The sequence below is a fragment of the Cystoisospora suis genome (assembly GCF_002600585.1).
Source record: "Cystoisospora suis strain Wien I chromosome Unknown contig_201, whole genome shotgun sequence".
Lineage (NCBI taxonomy): Eukaryota > Apicomplexa > Conoidasida > Eucoccidiorida > Sarcocystidae > Cystoisospora > Cystoisospora suis.
The window spans coordinates 19,249-30,953 of NW_027153003.1; the positions used below are offsets into that span (position 1 = coordinate 19,249).

General features: G+C 48.5%; 2 protein-coding genes across 2 annotated transcripts; one reads left to right on the top strand and one right to left on the bottom strand.

The window, feature by feature from the left end:
* Nucleotides 1-24: 24 nt before the first annotated feature.
* CSUI_000538 (cap-gly domain-containing protein) lies at nt 25-8,691 on the top strand (the record flags this gene model as incomplete). The annotated part of the gene is made up of 5 exons (XM_068060772.1): nt 25-2,658; nt 3,825-5,935; nt 6,707-7,061; nt 7,728-7,806; nt 8,498-8,691. The coding sequence occupies exons 2-5, from the start codon at nt 5,661-5,663 to the stop codon at nt 8,689-8,691; spliced, it is 903 nt and encodes a 300-aa protein (XP_067927252.1). The 5' UTR covers nt 25-2,658; nt 3,825-5,660.
* A 1,996-nt stretch (nt 8,692-10,687) lies between these two features.
* On the bottom strand, nt 10,688-11,059 carry CSUI_000539 (calmodulin; the record flags this gene model as incomplete). The annotated part of the gene is made up of 1 exon (XM_068060773.1): nt 10,688-11,059. One exon carries the CDS (start codon nt 11,057-11,059, stop codon nt 10,688-10,690), a length of 372 nt encoding a protein of 123 aa, XP_067927253.1.
* Between the last annotated feature and the right edge of the window lie 646 nt (nt 11,060-11,705).

Genomic DNA, 11,705 nt, shown 5'->3' on the forward strand with positions numbered 1-11,705 from the left:
CAGAACATCGGCAGTTCTCGGACAATCGGGCAGTAGCACATGCACTGTGTCGACCTTCCAGCCTTCGGAGTATAAGGCGACAGCTTCGCTCAACAGGAGTTGAAAAGGGTTACGTGGCTGGGAGCTGAACGGAGAAAGATGAGGGTAAATCCTGTTGCCTACAAACAGTATGCACGCCCGCACGTTACTCCGTAATCCTGAGTATCTCGCTTTCGTTGACTGATTTTGAGTTTTCCTTTAGCTAAGCAGCACGCCACCAGTGGTTCAGCGGCCTTCGTTGCCAGCTGTGCTGGAGTAGTGGAGGCGTTTTTGAGTCCGACGCCTCTTTGGCAACGGTAAGCTGGTCCGTCGCGGGCCGGCGGCAGCGTTTTTCTACGGGAAGACAAACCAGTTTGCAGATTAGTGATTTCTGCAGTTCGAAAGATTTCCAAGGAGAGTACCTTTCCATGTGCTTTTCCCTTTTGTTCCACCTGCGCTGGTTCACTTCGTTTCATCTGTCGGTGTTGGCTGTTTCCTGTGCTGAGATTCCACTCTCCCTCATTCCTATCGTCGGACCCGATTTCGTGCTTGTCGCGTCGACAGTTCCATCGGCAGAGCTGTCGTTTGCTCGTCCCTGAGGTGCTTTTCCCGTCTTCCCTCACCCCTTCTTTCCAGCCTCGAGATGGAACGGTTGGTTTTCGTGTGACCGGCTGCTGATGAGCTCTTGTTCGATGCGGGTGGACGGCTCGGAGGACCGTTGTTTTGCGTATGACGGTCGTAATATTCGCTAGTTTTTTCAAACGATGTATCCCGGCGTGCGACTGTAGGCTGTTTGGGGTTGCCAGTAGAATAGAGGCTTTCTGAATTATTGAAAGAGTTGTCCTGAAGACCGATATCCGCGTGTGCATGGGTGCTGCCTTCCGTCGCCCTCTAGTTTTCTGTGTTTTCCCCTTCTTTCTTCCATTTGCCCTTCATGCCATTCATCCCTCCACCTCCCAGGCGCCCTCCGCCATCCTCGCTGACTGCGCCGGCACGTGCTCGCATCCATTCCAGCTTAAGTAGCTCTGTTTGCCCGAAGTCTTCTTTTCTTCCTTCCCGGTCCCTGCTGTCTTTACCAACGGCTCGGCCTTCTTGTTCGACGTCAACGTCACTTGGTGAATCCTGTGCAACTGCGGTCGACGCGTCATCACGAAGCGAGGTGCCTTCTTTGTCCTCAGACTGTCGAAGCGTGTGTCCTTCATCTTCTTCCATAGCAAGGGCAGCAGCAAAGAAGACGGCCAGGCAAGCCAAGCTCGCGACAAAGGCAGCTGAAGCAGCAGCTCACGGGGCGGCTATTGCAGCAGAAGCAGCTACAACGGCCTCCAGAGCAGCAGCTGCGGCCGAGGCCACCGCTACTGAAGCAGCAGAAGGTCTTGTTGCCGTTGCGTCTCGTGCGTTGTCTACGGCTGTAGGACAGGCAAAAGCTATTGCAGCAGCTGCTGCTCGAAGTGCTCAACTGGCGACTGAGGCGGCAGCTGCTGCTGGGGCAGCGAAGGAGGCTGCATCAGCTGCAGCAGCTGAGGCGGCGGAGGCGGCTGCTGCTGTAGCTGAGAGAGCAAGAGTAGACACAGAAGCAGCTACCGAAGAAGACTTAGACACTGCCACTGCAGCAGCGGCAGCGGCTGCAGCTGATTATGAAGAAGCGACGGCAGCAGAAACAGCAGCGAGATTATCCGCGGCAGCGGCGACGAGTGCAGCTGAGGCAGCGGCTGCAGCTGCAAGACAAGCTGAAGCGGCAGCCCATGCAAGAGAGGGAGAAGTAGGATTAGTTGCGCCTGCGGCCTAACAATTAGCAATCCGTACTAAGTTCGAATCAACGCTGTCTCGCGGGCATACACCGGACCGGTCAGGAGAGAGTCAAGTGCACTCAGAGAGATCATCTCGGTCTTTACGAAAAGGCGAAGAGTGAGAAACGGAGTATCATGTAGAGAAGGAAACTAGCAGAGATATCTCTCAGGAGGTAGTTTCATTATTTAAGCCAGCAAGGAGCATACAGTGAGCACCGTGTTTGTTTCTTTACACGTATGTACATACGCATATATGTATATACATGTTTACACGCTCGCCTTTTTGGTGTGTCCTCGGTTTTTCATCGCAATGGCACGCGTCCGTCTCGCGGCCATCTAAATCTGCTTGAGACCCGACATTTTCTTCCGAAATCTCTACATTTCCTTTTTTCGTGTCACTGCGGTGAGACTTGACAGTATCCTTCATTTGCGAGTCTACTTCCACGCGACTCTATTCTCTTGCCCCTTATCCAGTATCGCCTTGGTTCATTTAGACCTTGAGAGCCTAGTTAGCTAGATTTCTCTTGTTATCGTCTTTCTACTACACCGGGGAAAAATGAGTCAAGCGGCGGACGAAGGAAAGTCATCTGCTTCGGCTGAGAACGAGGGAGCGACAAGTCAGTTTGAAAAGACCCTGAAGCATGATGTTAGCGCACTGAAGAAAGAGTATTTACGGCTCGTAGTGATCGAAGAAATTCCCGCGGAAAAGCTTCCTGAGGATATCAAGAAGCAAAGCTTTTCGCAGAAAGTCGGCACACTAGCTGAAGGTGTCGGAAGTGTATGTTTCTCTCTCGTTTTCACCGGAGAACCTCACATGAAACTTTACGTTCTCGCAGATACACGGGGATACACTGTAAGTGCTGCTCTCTTCTCTGGTACACCGGCTTGGGAATAAACACATTCTTACTGTGCTCCGGTGATGTTCTTGGCTGACAAGCTCAATTCTTCTAAATGGATGATGATGTTCGGTTCTTTTTTCTCTCTGTCTTCCGCACTTCCCTGTCTCTCAGTCCTCTGCGGCATCTCTCTGTACATATGTACGCATTTGTTCTCTCGACGATTTTCGTTCCAGCAAGGGTTGTGTCCGAGCTTGTTCTTGTGTGTATGGGGGACGGTGAAGGGGCCGGTGAAGATCTTTGTGGCACTTCTTCCTTCTTTTTCTCATGGTATAGTGATAGTGAGGAGGAAGAAAAGATAGGGGGAACGCAGGGGTACTTCACCATCAAGAAGGATAGTGGGAGCGACATGAGAGTCGGTCGGTTTACAGAGAACCTTCCCTTCTTTTCGTATTATAGCATCTTTCATACTCGGAATACTTCTTACACAGTATATGGATGTATGCATGCCTATGTACGTGTGTATGTGTTTGTATGTACGTTCTGCTGTTTGGTTGGCCCCAGATGAGATACAAAATATGTCTATAAAGATGACAGGGACAGCTGTAGGGGTGTGTGTAGTAAAAGTATATGCATTCATTTCAGTCTGGGTCTTTGTTTGTATCTATGTATTATGACTGCTTGCGCTCACTGTATCATCATCGCGTACACACAGAAGAAAGAAGTTTTGTATATGCGAGTGAAGGCAAGCATTTCTTTCTGAAAATCTGTCTTTCTTAATTCATCAACGTACTCCGGGAAGAGCGTGTCGGATGATTGAGGAGGCATAGATAGAGCAACCCCCCTATCGCATTAGTGAAACTCTGGAACTTCTTCTCTTCCTTCTTTGCTCGGATGTTGTGTATGTAGTTGAATCTGCCTTTTGAACGTCCTGATCTATCTATCGCCCACCTCTGTCTCCATCTACTTACTGCGCTCTATCTATATGTATGTATATGCGAGCCTCATCACCTGAGTCGTTTTTTCAGTCTCACTTGTCCGAGTGATAGATGTCGGTTTTTCTCTTACGGTTACCGTCTCACTATAGAGAGCGACATGTATATGCATTCAACATTGTTTTTTTTGTTGGCTATCCTTGGAGTGTATCTATCTTTTTCGTTTGCATATGTGTCTTTGTGTTCAGATTTTAAACCCAGAAGCAGCTGTTGCAGCCAGCCCGCCTGAAGGAGAAGAGAGAATTTCATCGTGTGCTTCTATAAGCTCGCCTTTTGAAGCCTTCGAACAACTCCTAACAGGCATAAGACCTCATGCTTTCGAAGTCTTTCAGATGGAGCAAGTGAATGCCCGACTGGAAGAGCAACTTCAAAAACAGTGAAGGAGAGATTATGATCGATATGATAGGGTGGGTTCATTGTGAGGCGTTACCAAGATGAGGAGAAATTTTGCATTCTTCCGTTGAGAAACGAAAAGAAGAAAGCGTGAAGGATTGACGGATGAAAGGAAGAAGAAGTCTTGAACCCAAGCGCAGGAAAGGGAGACTTGAGACAAAAAAGAGAATGACGGGGGGCGCAAACAGATAGAAGAAGACACAGGATAAGAAGGAGAACCATAACAGAAACTGATTATTGTTGTTCTCTGTCTTCTGGGACGTCCGTCCTTCACTTGTATTTGTTGATGAAATGTCTTCCTTTGAGCCAAGATCACTTCAGTGTGATTCGTGAGAGTAAGGAAGAAGACATTCCTGACTCAAGTTTCCCATATGAGGAGGAGTATATTACGGAATGATCGAGAAGACAAAAGGGAATGAAGTCAGCGAAGGAGAGGGGAACGAGGAGTTGTTCCTGAAGAAAGATTTTCCGTGAAGTTTCTCATTAGGGACTCTGCGGGGTAGATAGATGAGTAGCCGTGTCTTATGAATATGTGTGTTTATACACACGTATATATACACATGTATAGATTCATGGTAAGAGTATGAGATGAGGCGGTGATTCTGTTTTCGGCGATCGGATCATTCTCGCTCTCTTTCGCCATTCTTCACTATAGGTTTAGCTGCTCGTACAGTGGCGCTGCTTTCTCAACTTCGTGTTTCATGGTCGGCAGGTCGAGAATCGATCGTTGCCAAGTGCGATTCGATTCAAGAACGAAAACAACTTTGGCTTCTTTCTTGTGACCTGCGACTTTCATTCTCATCGCGCTTCTCGTCTGTTGTCTCTCAGTTTTTGCTTATGGGTTTTGACGGCTGACATGAGTCGCGTTCGATATCTTTCGGGTTCCAGTCTTTTCTCTGTTCTCTCATTTTCGTGGGTTCTTCTCCGTTCTCCTTTTCATCTTCTCTTTCTTCAGTTTCTTTCTCTTAGGTGTGTCGCACTGGTGAGAGGCTTTCAGTTGTGAAGTCTTTAGCCCGTCTATCATCATTCGTCTTGTGTGACCTGGGAATCATGTGAAGCATTCTTTGACATGCGAAGAATCAAGCGAATATTATTTCCCAGCCAATGACAAAGGCATCTTCGCCTTATACTTGGTCTCATGTCAGTACTAGTAGGCTTGAAGTAAGGCTTCTGCTCACTCTTCAAGCACTCTTCTGAAGTTCGAGTTGGATGTGTACGCGTTCATTATGCGTCTCCTGTGTGCCTATAGGTTCGAGTATATTTTGTATCTACCTCCACTCTCACTCTATTTTTCCAAGTGCATGGTCTTCTAGGCTTCAAACCCTCCCAGGAGGCACTGACTTTTTTTCCTTTTGATTACTGCTCATGCACTCCTCGTTTTCTCCTTGCGTGGAGAGAGACACTCGCCTCTGTGTATCTTGATCTATATCTAGTTCGTATGTATAGATCCTCTTCACTGGATCGAGAAGAAAGGAAGAAAGAAAGTTTGAATGTTAACCTTTGACATTTTCGACCGTTGAACAAAGGGATCTCTTCGGTGTACTGTTCGTGACTATCTCTTTTTCTCCGGGTGACATCATCTCCATCATCTTCTTTCTTTTCCCGTTTTTCGTGTCACATCTCCCAACAAGATGGCGGCATCTTCATCTCAATCAGCTTTACGAATAGCGTCGGGCGGAGGGGCTTATGCAAGATTAGATTTAACACACAGCTTGTACCCAGGCAGACGATGGGCTGAGATTGTATTTGGACTGGGATCGACGATCTCTGAGGCGAAGGATAAAATCTATAAGCATACAGGAACTTCACCGGAGAACATGCAGGTGTACTTGTGTTTTCCTGCTGGCTGTGAAGAAGGTGGGGGGGGAGGGAGTTTTCTACTAGCCAGTCCAACAATGACATTAGGGTAAGCATACAAGGAGGGGGTCGTGGAGTAGTTGTACTGATACAGGCGGTTGTTCTTTATGCCAGTAAAAGCATTGCTGGATAGTCTTCGGACTCTCCAGCTACATCCACATCTGTTAGTCTATCTATATATGTATGCTCACGTGTACATACGTGTGTGTGCGTCTGTGTAGATAAAGAGATGGATGCTGATGGTGTGGCTGCGTATTTTGCCCCGGTCAAAGAAGGAATGTGGTGAGAATGTACTTGTGGGTGAGGACGTACGTTCGCTTGAGGTGTCATACGTATATACACATATGTATGCATACAGGACTATCTGTTCATGTGTATCTACATACAAGCAGTGTGCATCTGCTGCGTTATTAAGTATAGAGGCACCCACAAGTAGACGGGACACTTGTATGTGTACCCTGTTGTAAGCCTTCCTTGTCTCTTTCATATCATATGTGCTTACTGCTGCTACTGTCGTCTGTGTCAGTGTCGTGCTCTTTGAGCTACTGGGTTTATACTCCGCTGTGATGAATTCAGAGGCAGTTAGATAGTGCAGTATGAAATTTGACTCATATGAAAGAGATCTTTGCTGTCCGTGCGCTTTCGTGTTAGAGGGTATGTATGTCGTACTCGAGTTTCTCCACGTATAGTTTGGATATAGAGTCTTGTACCTGCGAGGGGTCTCTGTTCCGGGTTGGCCAGTTATCACTAGGAACTTTCAAGATGTTCTTTTTTGTCTTTCTTGTCGGTTTTGTCTTTGCATGTTCTTCAAAACACGCAGAGAAGCAGGCTGTGTTGATGGATGTAGGCTGCATATCGTCGACACGAGCAGAGAAGAGAAGACTAGCGGTGCGGGTGGAGCAGGTAGCGAAGGGAACGGTAGTATCGATGGTGATCTAGTAGCGAAGTATGTTATGGATGATGAGGTGTATGATAAACGCCCGAATACTATGCGCAAGTTTCTTTCAAAACTTCAGCAGGAGAGACCTGATCTCTGTGAAAAGAAGCAGGGAAAAGAGAGTCACTCAAAGGACGTTTCATCATCGACATCTATGACAGCAGAAGAAGAGGAGAAGATGTGGATTTCTCAACTTGAAGAGGCACGGGCCAAGTTCAAATTGGGTGACAGGTGTCGGGTAGGTTAGGAGCATGATTTATCCTCTTTTTCTTGCCTACATCGTAAAACGGAGATCTATCGCAAGAAATCTGTAGCGCTACGGAAGGGAGGAAAAATGACGTCTACCGTCTCCCTGATCTTCCGGAGGTCATCTACTTCCGTTCGTAGTGCAGTGGTACACAGGTATACACAGGTGTTATGTACTTTGTACCGCAGCGAGTGTCTTCTTGGTCATATGAAGAGTTCTCTATGTGGTAAAACATAAAGCGTCTACGCCCTGTGGAAGGGCCTGTTTTTTTCAAGTAGATAATTTTTTTCTTTCCTTACAAGACCTAAGGAGGTGTGTGGCCGAGGTGGCGCGCTCATCTATACCGATGTTTTCATACTGTGAGCCTGTTTTTCGGAGTGAGCTGGTGACATCTTCAGTCTTTCTGGTAGGGCTAGTGGTTAAATGCCGACGTGCATGTCTTGCGTTACGTCTTGCACTGTAAAAGACTGACTATATTTATATAGAAATATGTGGTTAGAACAGTGATGATACGTGATTTCTGTGGAGAGTCTGACGGGAGCGGATACGGTTGTTCGTACGTGTGTGCGTTGTGGAATGCACGCGTTGTTCCTTTCGCAGTCTCATTTGTGCCAGATGTCTTCTTTCACGTCGTGTTTTGCTCCCTGTCTTTTTCAGATCACAGCTGGAGACAGACGCGGAAGCATCGCTTATGTTGGCCCAAGGCCTTCAATGAATCGCCGGGAGATTTGGATAGGTCAGAACAGAACTTCCCTTCCCTTTTTTTTCACCAGCGTGCACCGTCTGTTTGCTCTTCGCTCCTCCTCCTCCTCAAGTTCTCTCATGCCCAACAAAGGAACGTAGTGCATCGGCTTTCCTATTCTATGTACGCTTTTTTTTTCCATGTAAATCAGTTCAGTATGTACACCAGAAAGTAGGAAAAAAGGCTCACTAACTTACACACGTGACAAGTAGGAGGCTCTTGTCGGACAACAACGAAGGTTAATGTGCCAAGAACGGACCATGAGACGCTTCTGATACTCAAAGACGATGCAGTAGAAACGGATTTAACCTAGTGGTGCCGTGGAGACGGCAAGGTGGCCGACTAGCTCAAGTTTTCCGGAAAGAAGTTCAGCCTGGAAAGTTTTGGGGGAGTTCAAGAAAGACACGTCACACTGCAGTTCAGGGGTAGGGTTTAGGGCTGTACATCGAAGCTGTGCTTGTATACTTCTGTGTGTTTGGGGGCTGCGTGTATGTACTCTCAGCCGTTGCACGCCAAAGACGCACCAGCGTACGTGAGAAGTCAGGTACCGTGTGTACACGTGTACAGATCGATGTATAGCAGTCCCCGGGGGACGTTCCGCGTGTAGATGCATGCGTTGGTGGCCAGGACGATTGAGTGAGGTCAGGAACAGCTTCAAGTTTCTTGTGTGTGCGCGTTTGTGTAGGGATCGCATTGGATGAGCCTGTGGGAAGTACAGACGGGACAGATAGGAAGAAGGGGAGAACAGCAGAGAAGGGAGTCACGACACGATTGTTTGAATGTAATGGAGAAAAGTACGGGGAATTCGGGCGCTTAGATGAAGTCGAGGTCGGCGATTTTCCACCCCTAGATCCTTTTGATCTTCTTGACGAGATATAAAGGCAGAACCTTTGTACTCTAGCATTAGGGGTCGGCGTGGCTTCTGACAGAGAGGAGGACAGGAAAGAAGATTACTCTTCGTTCCTTTGGAGAAGAGAGCCCCGACAAGGAAAGTGCCTCTCGAGTTGATTTCAGATGAAACTGTAGAAAGTGTTCTTCTGTTCCATTTTGTGTAGTTGTGGTGGTGATGAGAGCAACTCAAACAACAGACGCAGGCCCTGCCTTTCTCCTTTTTTCAAGACGTTCTCTTCGGTCTGTATGCAGGACGGAAGGGTTAGCTGGTGGTACGGTTGCGAGCGGAGTTTTTTTTCCCCCTTTGTTTTGGAGCATGCTAACAATAAGTCTGCGTGTGCGCTGATTGATTCTATATACGCCGTTTCCTCATGCCAAGCATAACGGTTCAAATACAGATGGCCGGTACTGAGGCATAACGGCGACCTAGTGACGCTCGGTGCACATCGGGCCCCAGTGTGTCGGTACACTGATCCCACGTCCGCGTCTCCACATTCCGGCGACAATAACAACGTACGCTCTGTATTTCTCTTTGAGGGTCACCCGGTGACCACATACGACTGACGCGCTGAGTGTGTGGCGGGCACCTGTGTGGCGAATCACAGTTTAGTTCTGTATGCGTAGAGGCAGCCTTAGTTGTGTACTGCAGTAGAAAGCTCCAGAGGCAATCCGTTTGTATGAACACAGCGGTGATTGGAAGGTGATAACGATGAGCAAAGAACAGGAACAAAGTTTCTCAGTGTATGTAGCTGTAACTTTCTCAAGTGTTTGACGAAGCAGAGTACTCCATTGTGGTTTTGTGCTCGTCACAAGGAAGACGAGATTTTCTAGTCTTGATTTATCGTTTCGTTTTCGGCTACGTGATGAGAACCTTCAAAAGGAGCCGGACGGACACAGGCAGCAGAAAACGTAGTTAGCTGGGCTTGCATGGATAACTTCACAAATTGCGACTGGCCCATTGTGTCACTCTGACACGTCACATGCTGGCGCGAACACGGCGCAACCCTCAGATTACCAATCTGCATCAGGGTAACTCTGACGAAGATTGGGAATTTGCCTGAAAATGGGACGTGTGTCGAACAGATGTCGGGATGCTAGTAGTAGACAGAACGGCATCACGGTCCACCGATCGCAACTACATCCGTTGCGCCGAAATGTGTATGTACAGGGTGTGCCGCTAGCCCAGGAAGCGCTGAAACAAGGGTACCAAACGTCCGAACTTGAATTTGAGGTCCGATGATAATGGTGACCACTGGAATTGTTAGGCAAGAGGCAGTGTGGGTCGGCCACAAGGTAACAGTATACCTCTAGCCGCAGTGCGCGACCACTGCCGCGAGGAACTCTAGGTAGGCAACGTGTGCCACCCGGAAGAATATACGAAAAGATGAACTCTCGCTGACCGCGTCAGTTAGCGAGTGTTGTTTGCGTGGATCTGCTGAGCAGCACTGGAATTGCTGATAAGGTGCTAGTGGCAAATCGGCCCTTTAGTTTCGTGCTTTCACCAAACTATCCGCACGCTGTCCCTGCCAGATTCAAGCGTCACATAGCTTTTTGCCTTTGATCCCTTTAAGCCAGATTTCTGCTTGTGCATACTGCATGTATGGACTACACATATATATTCCGAGAGCGTCACATAGCTTTTTGCCTTTGATCCCTTTAAGCCAGATTTCTGCTTGTGCATACTGCATGTATGGACTACACATATGTATTCCGAGAGCGAGTGCAAAAAAATTCGACAGGGCCAAGGCCATACAAGGACGCCTTGGGCTCGTGAACATCGGCGTCAGCAGCGACGCACGGAAACTATCATAGCCGGGACTGGCGGATATGCCAAGAAAACAGTCCCATGGACGCGTCATGAGAATCCCTTAAAGCAGTTCCGCCAGCTCCGGCTCCGAGTAGTTTCCCAGAAGTTGTCGGACACACGCGGGACCAAATGGATACTTGAGACGGTACTGATGCCGCCACACGAGAACCCCCTTTTTTACTCAAGAAGCCGGTGCACAAAATCAGCATAGCGAATTGACCCAGTTTGGTCCGGGTCTGCATCCTTCACGATTTCCTTGATCTGGTCCTCTGACAGTGAGGTGGATAAAGACTTGATAACTTGCACGAGTTCCTGAGAGCTCACAGTGCCGTCCCGTGAACGATCAAACATCGAAAACAACTTGGTCAGCTCCTGTCCTGGGTCATACGTCACCAAGCGGGCTTGCATCCAATCGTAGAAAGCCTGCCAGTCGACTTGGGACGGCAGATTCTGCACTTCCTTTTCGCTAACAACGACACCGCATGACCTTATAGCGCTCGCGGCTTCCTGTAGCGTGAGCCAGCCGTCACCGTCTCGGTCAAAGACCATAAAGGCCTCTTGGATCTTCGAATCAGGCAGCGGCATGGTGAAAAAAAGACGAAGGGCCGGACAAAAGACGCACGGAACGGCTTCGATGAAGAGTAGTGTTGGAGAAAACACGGATGGGACAAACGCGAAGAACGCGAGAGCAGCTCGGGGGATGCCCAAATAGTTTTCCAAGTCGCAAAAAATAACCCAGCTTTTCGAACCAAAGCCAACGAAAAAGCAACCGAATAGCCAAGTCGAATGCACGACCCAACAAACAACGGACGGGCGAACAAAACAAAAAAGTAGTAGACTGTGCAGCAGGAGACCCAACTGAACGCTGGCTGGAGCTCAGCTTGGCTCGAAAGCCGTTGCTGTGAGAGCTGTTGGTCCCCGGTCTCTGATAGCTTCGCGCCGGGGCTCGCTGTGGCTATAGGTAGCAGGAAGGCGTCAACAGAAACCAGGTTCTCCGAGAAGCTCCTATGATTCATCCGTGTAGACCGGATGGGGACGTGCAGCTTTCACGCTTGGCGATTGTGAAATCACCAGCAGGGCGTTTCCAGTCTGGCACCAGGGCAAGAGTGGCCAACCCAGCCATCAACCCGCGCCTTCGGATCTTCGGAAACTGTTGACTAGTGGTTCACCACGAGTCACGGATCGTCCTGGCCAA